Below are 15,141 nucleotides of genomic sequence, written 5' to 3' on the forward strand. Positions count from 1 at the left end.
GGTATGGAGTTGCTATGTAGCACACCTGTATCCCACATCAAAGTGCCTGATTTGAGTCCTGGCTTCACTTGTGATTCCAGCTGCCTGCTAATGTGCATTCTGGGGGGTAGCAGGTGATGACCCAAGTAGTTGAGTCCTTGCCACCCACATGGGAGCTCTGGATGAAGCCCCTGGCTCCTGGCTTCAGCTTGGCCCAGCCCTGGCTGTTGCAGGCATTTGGGGGAGTAAACTGACAGATGAGAGATTCTTTCCTCTCTCTTCTCTCTTCTCTCTTTCTCTCTTTCTCTCTCTCTCCCTCCCTCCTTCTCTCTTTCTCTCTCTCTCTCTCTCTCCCTCCCTCCCTCCCTCCCTCCCTCTCTCTCTTTCTCTCTCTCTCTCCTTCTCCCTCTCCCTCTCCCCCCTCCACTTCTCTCTCTGTCTCTTTTCCTTTCAAATAAATCAATACAGTTTTTTAAAACTTCCTTTCAACTGATGAATGGATAAACTGTGGTATTTTTCAAATAATGGATTATTGCTCAGTGGTGAGGGAATATTACTGACATTTACAGCAATATGGATGAATCTCAGAGGCATTATTTTAAGTGCAAGAAGTAGTGCCAAAAGAGTGTGCGCTGTATGATCCCGTTAACCTTTATGACAAAGTCTGGGGTGTGGCCTTCAGAGAATAAATGGAATAGTTTTCAGAATATAAGAGCTTGAGGAAGTAAGATCTCAAGGTACTGTAAATAAGTTGAAGTCACATTGGATATCATAATGACTTTAGGTGGCAAGGAATTCTGGTGCTGGCCTAATTCATTGAGTGAGAAGGAATGACTGGAGATTGATATATGGACAGTGGTGAAGAGGAGATAGGAGCCTAAATGGCACAGCCCACAAAAAGCATATCTTTTCCAGGTGGTTTGGGACTAATGATCTAGAAGAAAGCACTACAGAACAAATAAAGTAACACTCCACCTCCTAGCCCCAAAGTCCATCAGATAATAAGAAAATCAACAAGTACTTGGGGAGATGGTATCAGGGAAAAGCCATATTCCTGTAAAATCATAGAGGAAGAGAGCAGTTTATGCCACTGGGAATGTTAACAGTGGAACAGTTTCACAGAGCACAGTGGGGAAGTGTTTTAGGATGTCGGGGGAGGGGAAGCACAGAGAATTGAATTTTATTATGGGGATGAAGGCACTTAGCGTTTAGAGTGACATGTGAACTCAGCCTGTACTAGTTCTTTGAGACAAGTGGGCTTAGTGGCCAAAAGATCATTTCCAGCAGATAACATCTCAGTTCACCTGCCTTCAACTCAGCCTACACAAGGATAGCACTCCCTAAAACTTGCAGTTACTTCAAGCTTCGTATTCTGACGTTGGGTTTTTAATCAATCAACTGGAACAAACTACTTGGTATCAGAGAAGGCCTCCTTCTCACATTCTTAACTCGTTTAGTTTAGGATTCTGATCTTTGGTGCATATTCTCTGCGATGCTACTTTGAGTTGAGGAGTGATAGGTATTTAACTTGTTTATTAGAACCGACACTGAAAGTCACTGTTTTGAATCCATAACGAAGATAAACATAATACCAGTATATCTGCTACCCTCATTTTGCTCTTCATACAAAGACCTCTCCCTGGACCCAGCCAAGGGAACGAGGCTTCACTGTTTGTAGGAGAGCTACTGCAAGTCAGGTGGCAAACGAGGTCAACTTCCCCCAACCCCAGTCACCTCAAACCCAGGCTGTGCCCAGACCATCCTTGTGCAGTTTAGATTTCAGAAAATGCCCTGCTCAGGCCCATCTCAGCCACGAAGAGATGGTAACAGAGCTAAAGCCCTGGAATATGGTGGGATTATGGAAAACATGGACCCCTAAGGACAAGAGATAACTTTCAAAAGGATAGCATCTTCTCATGAAAACCACAACAGGAAACCTAAGACACATTCTCTTGAAGACGTGTAGTTAGAGAGTGGTTGGGAAGGTAGAAATTGGGCTGGAAGTGGCAGCCAGCAGCCCATGCTAAAGTGGAAAATGGAATAAGCAATGAAGGGACGTGGGCACACTGCTTTTCTGAGAGTCAGCCCAGCCCTGTGTGTCGCTGCTGTCTCAAAGATAGTGCAGAGCTGCACATTGGTGATGATGTATGTGATAACTAATGTCCCTTAGCCTCAGACTGGCTAGCCCGTAACTAAACACTCAGCTCTTCACTGGGAAGTGAGGCTGACATTTTGGAACATTTCTGTGTGTGTTCTAGTGGGATCTAACTGATCTAACTGGAATAGTGTTTGAGATATATCTTTTTGTGAAAGTTATTTTATTGTTAATGCATTACTGAAGAGTTATTATTGGTTATGATTTCATGAAATAAACATTGTCACTCTCCCTAAAATAAGTAAGCATAGGTTCACAAAAATATGTGGGGTGTTTCTCCTTCACGTATCATGAGGAATTTTAGTAACAGTAGTATACCTCATTAGTAGAACAAAATCCTACGTATTTTATTACTTCCAGAGAACAGTAGTGTTGATGCTAGTGTGTGGATGTGGGATAGATGGCTTTATACAGCAAAACAAAACTACTTAGGAGAATCAGTTATATTCCTATATAGAAGCAATGGCTAATTGGAAACTAAAAATATAACCAAAAAAAGCAGTGTTGTTTATAATAGCTCAAAAAAATAAGTACTTGGTATAAATCTAGCAGAAGATAGACATCTGTATGGTTTTTTTGTTAAGATTTATTTATTTGTTTGAAAGGCAGAGTTACAGAGAGGCAGAGGCAGAGGGAGGGAGGGAGAGAGAGAGAGAGAGGTCTTCCATCCTCTGGTTCACTCCCCAAATGGCCACAATGGCTAATCTGAAACCAGGAGCCAGGAGTTTCTTCCAGGCTTCCCATGTGGGTGCAGGGGCCCAAGGAATTGGACCATCTTCTACTACTTTCCCAGGCCATACCAGAGAGTGCATCAGAAGTAGAACAGCTGGGACTCCAATCAGCGCCCATGTGGGATGCCGGCACTGTAGGTGGTAGCTTTACTTGCTATGCCACAGCGCCAGCCCCGACAGCTGTATGTTAAAAACAACAAAATGCTGGTGAAAGAAATAAAAGAAGTCCAAATAAATGGCCATTATACTATGATTAAAATATTCAACACAGTAAAAATATCAGTTACCCTCATAATGACTTGTAAATATAATATAGCACTAATAAAAGTGTGATAGGGTTTTGTTTAGCCATCAATGAGATTGTAAAGCTTACATATAAATGCAGAGGAGTTAAAATAGCTAAAACAGTTTTTTAAAAGATTTATTTGTGTATTTGAAAGTCAGAGATACACAGAGAGAGAAGGAGAGGCAGACAGAGAGAGAGAAGTCTTCCACCTGCTGGTTCATTCCCTAGTTGGCCACAATGGCTGGAGTTGCACTGATCCGAAACTAGGAGCCAGGAGCTTCCACTGGGTCTCGCACGTGGATGCAGGGGCCCAAGGACTTGGGACATCTTCTACTGCTTTCCCAGGCCATAGCAGAGTGTTGGATTGGAAGTGGAGCAGCTGGGACTTGAATCGGTGCCCATATGGGATGCTGGCACTGCAGGCAACAGCTTTACCTACTATGCTACAGCCCAGCCCCCAACTAAAACACATTTTTGAAAAGGAACAAGTTTGGAGAAGTTACACTGTCCAGTTTAACAATTTTTTTTTTTTTTTTATCTGACAGAGTTATAGACAGAGAGACTGAGAAAGGTCTTCCTTCCATTGGTTCACTCCCCAAATGGCTGCCACGGCCGGCGCTGCACCTATCTGAAGCCAGGAGCCAGGTGCTTCCTCCTGGTCTCCCATGCAGGTTCAGGGCCCAAGCACTTGAGCCATCCTCCACTGCCTTCCCGGGCCACAGCAGAGAGCTGGACTGGAAGAGGAGCAACCGGGACTAGAACCCGGCGCTCATATGGGATGCCGGAGCTGCAGGCGGAGGATTAACCAAGTGAGCCACGGCGCCAGCCTTATACACTGTCCAATTTAAAAACTTACTCTAAAGCTATAGTAATCGTAATGCCACAGACATAGATAGCCAACATCTGGATAAACAAATATGATACTCCTATAATCACAATATCAAACTATTGATTAACCTGATAACATGCTGCATAAGACAAGCCAGTTTCTAAAGGTCTCGTGCTGTATTATTCCATTGCTCTGACTGTGAGGCATCAGAACAGAGCAGTGGTTGTTGGTTTGGGAGCGGAGGAAGAGGGTGTGCCTATAAAAAGATAAGATAAGAGTATTTATGGAGTATTTATGGCACAGTTCCATATCCTGATGGTGATAGTAGTCAAATCTCCATGTACATTAAAATTCCCAAACCTATACTCCAAAAAAAAAGATTTTTTTACTATATAATCTTTAAAAAAATTTCTTTCCATTCAGAATTATTTTGATTATGTTTGATATGTGAGGAAAGATTTTTAACTTTAATTTTAATTGTTTGGTAGAACCACAGTTCTTTTGTTAGACTTAAATTTTTTAAATATTTTTTTATTTAATTGAAAGGCAGTTATAGAGAGAAAGAAAGATATCTTCCATCTGCTGGTTCACTCCCTGAACGGCCCGGGTTGGACCAAGCTGAATTCAGGATCCAGGTACTCCATCCATGTCTCCCATGTGGATGGCATGGTCCCAAGCACTTGGCCCATCACCCACTGCCTTCCCAGGGCCATTAACAAGGAGCTGGATCAGAATCAGAGCAGCTAAGACTGAGCCAGTGCTCCGATATAGAATGACGGTATCACAAGCAGTGACTTAACCCCTTGTACCATGACTCTGGTCCCAGCCAGTGAGTCTTCACAGTTTTTTTTTTTTTTTTTTTTTTGGCAACTATGTTGTATAAAATATATTTATTTCAAAGTAACTTCTTGTTTTTAAATAGTTTGTTGTTTAGCTTATTAAACATTCTAATTTTCCTGATAAATAAATGTCAGTTGGTTTAAAATGCAGTTTCTGTTGTCCTATTTACAAAGTACAATTTCGCTTTGCGATTTCTTTTTCACTGCTTTGCCTTTTGCAGGACGGAGGTTTGCTCCTGAATAACCCTTCAGCACTGGCAATGCATGAGTGTAAATGTCTTTGGCCAGATGCGCCGTTGGAGTGCATAGTGTCCCTGGGCACCGGCCGGTACGAGAGCGATGTGAGAAACAATACAACATACACAAGTCTGAAAACCAAACTCTCCAATGTTATCAACAGTGCTACAGATACAGAAGGTTAGTCTGTTTGCTACCTTGCCACACTTCAACCTCTGGCATTCGGTTTCCAGTAGAAGATGCTCATCCCAGCTGTGAAAGGGTGTTGCATTGTAGGCATCAGAAGCATGAGGAAGCAAGTGTTGTGCTGTTTACCTTTCTTGCCATCCATCTCTTGTTAAGAGACCCTAGAATAGCGACTGTTCATCTTGGAGCTGGTGCTGCCTTTGCCTGCCGACCTTTGGAGATAACTTAAAAGCTTCACCGGAGACCCTTAAGCCAGTGAAGAGGGGAAAGGCGACAAGCAGAGTTAGATCGGTTCAGTGATACTTGTGGTAACAGTGAGGGTGCTGTAGGACTCGTGGAGTTAAGATTAGTAATGTAGAGACAAACAGGAACTCGAGTAAGTTCTTGCTTCTGCTTTTGCTGTTCCTGTGGCCTAGTCTGCAGGCAAAGGCCAAAGTGGTGCTTCTGAAATGCCAGTCGGGACCTCTTTCCTAGTCTCAGTGCCCTCTGGGCTTCCCATCACACTTGCAACAAAATCCCAAAGCCTTGTTCTTTGAAGTTTTCCAGGCCTGATAAGAACTAAGCTTCTTTAAATCCATGTGTTATCTTTTCATAATATGTATTTGCTATAAGCTTTTTGGAGATCTCTCATATACATGGATTTCAGGTATTATCTGCAGTGAATTAAACTTAATTTTCAATTCCATTTTCCATGCTTTTTGAAGTACCTTCTGATGCTTGCTCCTTATTTCACTCGGGCCTCTGCTCAAGCATCACTTCCTCAGTGCAGCTGTTCCCGGCCGCTCTTCCAGTTCCCTCCCCACTCATTCTCACCCTTTACGCAACTTCTTTGTCTTCCTCTTAGAGCATTTATCTTGTCATGGATATGTCTTCTCTTTCGTTTCTTTACCTGTTTATTGTCTCTGTCCCACAGGAATGCAAGGGAAAAACTTAGCCACTGAACTTTGATGTACCTGCTTTGCTATGGAGTGAATGCCTGGCACATAGTAGGCATTCTGCCAGTGTGTTCAGTTTCTGATTTTGGTCTTGAGGTTTAGAGCCCCATTTTACTCTCTTACTTTTAGGTCATGCGTGAATTATGTTGCTGGGTGTTTTTTACCGTTATCACTTAGCCTGTTGTTTCTAAATGCCATTCTTTGCATATCAACATGTACTTGGCTGAGCCATTAACCTAAATGAGGATTTTCATTCATTAAATGATAACCCCCGAGGCTCAATAGGCTAATCCTCTGCCTGCGGCGCCGGCACACTGGGTTCTAGTCCCAGTCTGGGTGCCGGGGCACCGGATTCTGTCTGTCCTGGTTGCCCCTCTTCCAGTCCAACTCTACATATACGGTTCCAATTGTTTGAAGGTGATAAAAACATACACACTCATAACCACATACACATACAGTTGTTTATCTAAAGGAAATTCCAGGCCGGTGCTGTGGCTCACTAGGCTAATCCTCCGCCTTGCGGCGCCAGCACACCCGGTTCTAGTCCCGGTCGGGGCGCCAGATTCTGTCCCGGTTGCCCCTCTTCCAGGCCAGCTCTCTGCTGTGGCCTGGGAGGGCAGTAGAGGATGGCCCAAGTCCTTGGGCCCTGCACCCCATGGGAGACCAGGAGAAGCACCTGGCTCCTGCCTTTGGATCAGCACGATATACCAGCTGCAGCGCGCCAGCTGCAGTGGCCATTGGAGGGTGAACCAACGGCAAAGGAAGACCTTTCTCGCTGTCTCTCTCTCTCACTGTCCACTCTGCCTGTCAAAAAAAAAAAAAATTTAGTTTTTTTTGTTGTTGTTTTTATTCTCTAAGGGCAGCATTAACCTGATACCAAAACCAGACAAAAATATTTTGGAAAAAGAGAGAGCTATCAACCAGTATTCCATTAATATGAATGCAGAAATTCATAAGATATACAATAAATCTAATTCAGCAATGTATAAAAAGGAGAATGCACTATGTTCAAGTATGGTTCATTTGGGATTAACATTTCTAAAAATCAATGTAACCATGTTAACAGACTGAAAAAGGGAAAGTATATACCATCTCAATAAATGCAGAAAAGATAAATGACAGGATCCAGCATCCATTCATGATTTTAGAAACTCCCTGAAAATTAGCAATAGAAAGGAACCTCGACCTGATAAAGGGCATCTACAAAAACAAGAGCTAGCATTATATAATTTTTTAAAGCTTTATTTATTTATTTAAAAGAGTTACAGAGAGGCAGAGAGAAAGAGTGAGAGAGAGGTATTCAATCTACTGGTTCACCCCACAAATAGCCACAACAGCCAGAGCTGCACCAGTCTGAATGAAGCCAGGAGCCTGGAGCTTCTTCCCAGTCTCCCACGTGGGTGCAGGGGCCCAAGCACTTGGACCATCTTCTACTGCTTTCCCAGGGCATAGCAGAGAGCTGGATTGGAAGTGGAGTAGCCAGGTCTTGAACCAGCACTCATATGGGATGCTGGCACTGCAGGTGGTGGCTTTACCCACCGTGCCACAGCATTGGCCCCTAGCATTATGTTTTAATAGTAAAAGATCAAATACTTTCCACCTAAGATCAGGAACAGAGTAAGATGTCTGTTTTCATCACTTCCAGTCAACACTGTGTAGTGTAGAAAGTAAATAAAAGGAAGATAGATTAGAAAGGAAGAAGTAGAATTTTATGGACATTGTGTTTAGGACATTTACCTATGTTGACAACCCTAAGGAATCTATGGGGAAAAAAAAAAAGCTAGAACTGTGGGAGCTGATATTGTGATACAGCAGGTTAAGCTTCTGCTTGAAGTGCCTGCTTCTCATATCAGAGTTCAGTTCCAGGGCTAGCAACTCTGCTTCCAGTCCAGCTTGGTGCTAATGCCCCTGCCACTCACTTGGGTGACTTGGATGGAGTTCTGGACTCCTGGCTTCGACCTGGCCCAGCCCTGGCTGTTGCCGGCATTTGAGGAATGTACTAGTGGGTGGAAGAGCTCTCCCACAGTCTCTATCTCTGTCTGGTGTTCTGCCTTTCAAGCAGATGGAGAAAGAAAAAAATCTAAAATTAATAAGTGAGTGTAGGAAGGTTGAAGAGTACAGGATTTTAAAAAGCCCAAAAATTATATTTCTGCATAGTAGCAATGAACAATTGGAAATTAAAATTAAATATGTGCTTAGATCTAATGGCATCAAAATATCAAATACTTAGAGAGTTATTTAACAAATTATATGTAAGATATAACAGCAAAAACTGTGATACATTACTGAGAGAAATTAAAAAGTGTAAACATATCAGTAGGTACACTATGCTCATTGTTGAAAATTTTAATATTGTTAGTGTGTCAGATCACAAATTTGATCTGTCAATTCAGTGCAATTCTTATCAAAATGGAACCATCATTTTAGGAGACTGTGGCAATTCTTAAAAAAAAAGACATATTTTACTGTGTGACCCAGCAATTTCATCCGTTGGCTTTTAGCTAAGAGCAAAGGAGTCATGCAGTCACAGAAAGATCTATGTACATGTTTAGAGCAGAATTATTATTAATAATTAAAAACTGAAGACAGCCAGATCAAAACTGGAGAGAACATGTAATATCTGTGCAAGGTGATAGTACCCACCAATAAAAAGCAGGGGTCTCTTGGTATAGCTGCAACATGGATGAGTCTTAAAAGCATGTGACTACATGACAAAGATGGACAGAGAAAAAGCTATAAACATAGGATTCTGTTCATAGGAAACCAAGGAAGTGGGTACAGGAGAACCAGTTACAAAGAGGCTGAAAGAACTTTTTGAAGTGATGGAAGTAGTCTGTATTGTGATTATTTTGGTTACACAAGTGTATACATTGTATAGTTTGTCAAAATGTGTCAAATTATACAGTTAAAATTGGTGAATTTGGGGGCTGGCATGGTGGTGTAGCAGGTTAAGCTGCCACCTGCAATGCTGGCATCCAATGTGGGGGCCTGTTGAAGTTCCTGTTGCACCATTTGAATCCAACTCCTTACTAATGCACCTGAAAAAGCAGCAGAAGATGGCCCAAGTTCTTGGGCTCCTGCGCACATGTGGGAGACCTGGATGGGGTTCCAGGGTCCTGGCTTCCACCTGGTGCAGCCCTGGCTGTTGTGGTGGTTGGGGAGTAAGCCTGCAGTTGGAAGATCTCTGTCTCTTCCTCTCTCTCTGTAACTCTGCAAATCAGTCATTTTAAAAAATTGGTAAAATTTATTGTATTTAGATAATATCTCAATAAAGATGATATGAAAAAATGAAAAACAAAAATGAAAGCTTGGAAAGGCATTTCAGTAGTGGTGAACAGTATGACCAAAAGCACAGAGAGATGAGAATACTGGAACAAGTATCTTAATTTAGCCAAATAGTATTAAATATTTTGGAAGATAAATTTCTTTTTGTAGTGTTCTTCATTCATGTGGATTTCTTCTACTGTTAATTAGTGTGAGTGGTAAAGTAAGTTTCTGTAATGTGTCTAAAAAGATAGTATTAAGTAAAGATAATAAACCATTGCAGAATAACTCACCCCATGCCCTTCTTTCTTACCCCAGAGGTCCATATCATGCTGGATGGCCTGTTACCTCCTGACACCTATTTTAGATTCAATCCCGTAATGTGTGAAAACATACCTCTGGATGAGAGTCGAAATGAGAAATTGGATCAGCTGCAGCTGGAAGGCTCGAAGTACATAGAAAGAAATGAACACAAGATGAAGAAAGTTGCAAAAATACTGAGTCAAGAAAAAACAACCCTGCAGAAAATTAATGATTGGATAAAATTAAAAACTGACATGTATGAAGGCCTTCCATTCTTTTCAAAATTGTGATGAGCATATGTGTATCTTTTCTAATGAGGGCCTGCGCACGGAAGATCCACCCAGTTCAGTAGGAACTGTGGGCCTCAACATGAGTCAACTTTGAAGTAGTGACGAATTCTGGGGAATCCTGAAAAAGATGGTGCTTCAACCAGCTCTCATAGCACAGAGGAAAAGCTCGGTCACAGAGTGTCTATAGAAATTAGATTTTTAAGATGTTAATAATTAAGCTCTAGGAATTGTACTGTTGTCCTAGTTGGTTTTAGTAGATACTGATGTTAAAGTGTTTGATGTTTGAAAATTAATATATGTGCCAAATAAGAAACTGAAGACTATCATATTATATTTTGTGTTTTTGCTTAACTCATCATAATCATGTTGAATTATGTGATCATTGGCTTTCTTTCATGTGGAAAGCTAATTTCTTAAATTTACATTACTTATGTTTTCACTAGTCACACTCTGCAATCCACATGCAAACTTTGGCTGTAATACCATCTAAGTAGATTCAGAAAGTAGAATTTTCTCTATTAAAGTACTTTTACATTTGAAATATGAAGTAAACAGGTACAGTTTTCTATTCAAAAATTGCTTATTTCAATGCTGTTTGATTAAAAAGAAAGGCCACGTTACAGCCAACCACTTTTTCCCCCAGAAATGTCAAGAGTACTGTGTGTGAACTTTCTTGGTCTAGCTCTGACTTATCATCTGCTGTTCCCAAATTCATTGTTTGAATTTACTGAGAAAATATTCCTATAATTAACAGAAATAAAATATTGAAATAATCTGTGTTAAAAGGCTAATGTCACTTTTTCCAAGTTTTTTTTTTCTTTTTTTTTAAAGAGACAGAGACAGGAAAGAGAAAGGGAGAGGGAGAGGGAGTCAGAGAGTGCTCCCATCTACTGGTTTACTTTCCAAATGCCCACAACAACCAGGACTGGACCAGGCCAAAATTAGGAGCTGGAAACTCAGCCCAGGTCTCCCACATGGATTGCAGGGACCCAGCCTCTTTGAGCTGTATCACCACAGCCTCTCTGGATCAGCACTGGCAGGGAGCTGGAGCCAGGTGTTGAGTTGGGTCTTCGGATGTGGGACACAGATGTCTTAGCCAGTGTCCTAATGGCTAAGCTGAACCCCACCCCGGTGCTATTTTTAAATTATTTTTCATACCATAGGTCCTCATTTTGGGGATAACATTTGGATATATCTATCAACAGAACACAGCTGTTAAAAAAAAAAAAAAAAAAGGAAGCCTTGTTTTACCCTATTGGGGCCGGCGCTGTGGCATAGTGGTTAAAGCCACCACCTGCAGTGCCAGCATCCCATATGGATGCTGATTCAAGTCCCTGCTGCTCCACTTCTGATCCAGCTCTCTGATATGCCCTGGGAAAGTAGTGGAAGATGACCCAAGTGCTTGAACCTCTGTATCCACATGGGAGACCTAGAAGCAGCTCCTGGCTCCTGGCATCGGATCGGTGCAACTCCAACTGTTGCAGCCAATTAGGGAGTGAACCAGTGGATGGAAGACTCTCTACTTCTGCTTCTTTGTAACTCTGCCTTTCAAATAAATAATAATAATTTTAAAAACTTAAAAAAATAAGCCTTGTTTCACCCTATTAACTCCCTCAGGGTCTAAATTTCACAGAGATTAACAACATACATATCTACCAGAAACGTCCTATGCCAAACAAATACATTTTTGTTACCTCTCATTTGCCTTGTAAATTTCTCAAGAAAAGTGAATGACGGTAAATTGTCCTTCACTTTACACATACATGAATAAACTAAAGCCAAGCCCTGTTGCCTGCAGTGTTAGAAGGCTTCTTTGTGAAGCTGATCCACAGGGGCAGTAGTGCAAAGAGTGCTGGATGGAGTTGAGAGTGGGTGCAAATCCTGGCCGTGCTGCAGGGACCTCTGATGCAGAGGAAGGCAGACAAACTCCGTGCTTCAGACATCTCCGGTGTAAAATCAGAAAAGCTAGCTTGAAACCTTTTACAGCAAAATCATCTAGTTTGTAGACAGTATAAATAAATAAGGGACCAGCAGTTATTCTAAAGAGACTGTAAATAGTCTTTTCAGAACACAGAAATATCTGTGTTCATATTCAACTAGGACAGCTTGGAAGAAAATGAGAGTAGACATAATTCAATCATAATTAGAGATCGGACTATTTCGAGGGAAAGCTTTGTGTGCAATTTACATGTTTGCATCATATCACAAAGTCTCTCTCGCTCTAGCCTGACACAGTTCATCTGGTTTACTGCTGAAGTTGTCTCTCTTCCCTGTCTGTGCTTGGCTGGCCATTTCTCTCTTCAACAGTACATCCAGAATTGTACTCTGAACACAGCTTCTCTCTTACATCACGTATCATGCACCTAAGTATGTGCCCGTATTCCCATCCTTATTTCTTTTTTTAAAAGATTTTTATTTATTTATTTGATAGATAGAGTTACAAACAGTGAGAAAGAGACAGAGAGAAAGGTCTTCCTTACGTTGGTTCACCCCTCAAATGGCCGCTACAGCCGGCGCTGCACTGATCCGAAGCCAGGAGCCAGGTGCTTCCTCCTGGTCTCCCATGGGGTACAGGGCCCAAGCACTTGGGTCATCCTCCACTGCCTTCCTGGGCCACAGCAGAGAGCTGGACTGGAAGAGGAGCAACCGGGACTAGAGCCCGGCGCCCATATGGGATGCTGGTGCCGCAGGTGGAGGATTTACCTAGTGCGCCACGGTGTCGGCGCACTTATTTCTTATGCTCTTTTTCTTTTTTAAGGTTTATTTTATTTATGTGAAAGAGGGGAGATGGGGAGATGTTCCATCTGCTGGTTCACTCTCCCAAATGGCTGCACCAGGGAGAAGGAAGGTTGCTGGGGCAACTACCAGAAGTTAGTGTCCCAGAACTCAGAACTGTAAGTGTTCTGCAAGGCATAGAGCTCCTCATAAGAATGCACCCACCCAAAACTCTGCCCTTTCAGAAACCCTGAGCTGCTTATCCACAAAAAGCAAGTGATAGATTTCTTCCACAAGAAATTGAATTAGGGTGCATAGACCATTTGAAAAGTTTCATTCTGTTTTCATCTCAACAAGAATTCTTTTTGCATTCATTGCTCCTCATTCCTCTCCTTTTTTTGGGGGGCCAAGTTTAAATACAACTGAACCGTTCATTTGATGTTAACTTTTTTGGAGCAAATCTATGGCAATTACTGTTTCATGACTAGGAAATAGGAAGGAGGGGGTTCACATTAAAAAACAGTTTGTTCTGTTCCTGGCAGGAACTACCCACCATCCAAAATAGAGTCACAGAGTACAGATGTCCCTAGACTAAACTGTTTGCGTGTGTTGGTCCAAGGTTTGATAAATGTGTCTCTCTCAGAAGTCACACTGATTGCTTTGTTCATTATAACTTTAATTCAGCTGATGCAAGTGCATTGAAATTCGTTACACTACACAGATATGCATTATTAGTTTGGGTAAGTAGTTTGTTAAAAATAAAATATTGGGGTAGATGTGTGGCTCAGTGGTTAAGATGCTGCTTGGGATGGTCACATCTCTTATCAGAGTGTCAGGAATTGATTTTTTGTTTGTTTGTTTGTTTGACAGGCAGAGTGGACAGTGAGAGAGACAGAGAGAAAGGTCTTCCTTTACCAGTTGGTTCACCCTCCAATGGCCGCTGCAGCGGGTGCACCACGCTGATCCGAAGCCAGGAGCCAGGGCTTCTCCTGGTCTCCCATGTGGGTGCAGGGCCCAAGCACTTGGGCCATCCTCCACTGCCTTCCCGGGCCACAGCAGAGAGCTGGCCTGGAAGAGGGGCAACCGGGACAGAATCCAGCACCCCGACCGGGACTAGAACCCAGGGTGCTGGCACCGCAGGCAGAGGATTAGCCTAGTGAGCCGCCGCACCAGCCAGGAATTGAGTTTTGATTCTGCTCTTAAATCCAGCTTTCTGCTAATGTGTGCCCTGGGAGACAGTAGGTGATATCTCAGGTGGTTGGGTCCCTGCCACCCATGTAGGAAACCTGGATTGAGTTCCCAGCTCCTGGCTTCTGCCTGGCCCAAACCTGGCTGCTGTAGGCATTTGTGGAGTGAACTAGCGTATGGAAGATCTCTCTGTTTTTCTCTCTCTCTCTGCACTTTAAATTTTTAAAAAATATTAAAAAATAGAAAATATTGACTGTAATGTTGACTTACCTTCATGATAAATATTTAACATGCTACAATTTCATTATTTGCTTTAGACAATGTAAATATTAACATGTATTTTAAATATCTCACTCTGAATATGAACAGGTTATGTGACAAAGTGAAAGTTCCATTAATACTTGTTTATTTATTAACATGTACTGCCATTTAATTTTTTAAAAGAAGAGTGATAGAGAAAGAGAGGGAGAGAGAGAGAAAGAGATCTTCCATCCACTGGTTCATTTTCCAGATGGCTGCAACAGCCAGGGCTGGGCCAGGCCAAAATCAGGAGCCTGGAACTCCACCTGGATCTCCCATGTGGGTTGCAGGGACCCAAGTACTTGGGCCCAGTGCACATCCAGGCACATTAGCAGGGAGCTGTATTGGAAACAGATCAGCTGGGACTGGCCTGGCCTGGAGGTACAGGATGCTGGTCACAAGCGGTGGCTTAACCCCCTGCATGACGATGTATGCCCCATTGCCATTTAATCTTAACTGCAATCGTGGGATAGGCACTATCATTGTCTCTATTTTGTGTAATAACAATGAAATGATGTTAGTGAAGAAAGTCTTGTTTCTTGACTGCTTTCTTAATAGCAATAAGACCTTGTAGACCGTATGTGTCTTTATGGCCATCTTTCCTAGAATTACAAATACTGTGACATCCTTTCAGACAATGTATTCTGATCTAATCTACATCACAGTTTAAATGCCCGATTGTTGGCCAGCGCCACAACTCACTAGGCTAATCCTCCGCCTGCGGCGCCAGCACCCTGGGGTTCTAGTCCTGGTTGGGAAACTGGTCCCGTCCCGGTTGCTCCTCTTCCATTCCAGCTCTCTGCTGTGGCCCGGGAAGGCAGTGGAGGATGGCCCAAATCCTTGGGCCCTGTACCCGCATAGGAGACCAGGAGGAAGCACCTGGCTCCTGACTTCGGATCGGCAC

The 15,141-nt window shown here is 42.6% G+C and overlaps 1 protein-coding gene across 1 annotated transcript in view; it reads left to right on the plus strand.

The window, feature by feature from the left end:
* PNPLA8 (patatin like phospholipase domain containing 8) overlaps window positions 1-10,743 on the plus strand; it is a gene marked incomplete at its 5' end in the record, with an annotated part of 47,781 nt that extends 37,038 nt beyond the window's left edge. The window contains 2 exon segments of the mRNA NM_001171272.1: window positions 5,041-5,236; window positions 9,760-10,743. Coding sequence (NP_001164743.1) covers window positions 5,041-5,236; window positions 9,760-10,034 — 471 coding nt within the window. The 3' untranslated portion in view covers window positions 10,035-10,743.
* Window positions 10,744-15,141: the final 4,398 nt, after the last annotated feature.

Source organism: Oryctolagus cuniculus, chromosome 3 (genome assembly GCF_964237555.1).
Source record: "Oryctolagus cuniculus chromosome 3, mOryCun1.1, whole genome shotgun sequence".
Taxonomy (NCBI): domain Eukaryota; kingdom Metazoa; phylum Chordata; class Mammalia; order Lagomorpha; family Leporidae; genus Oryctolagus; species Oryctolagus cuniculus.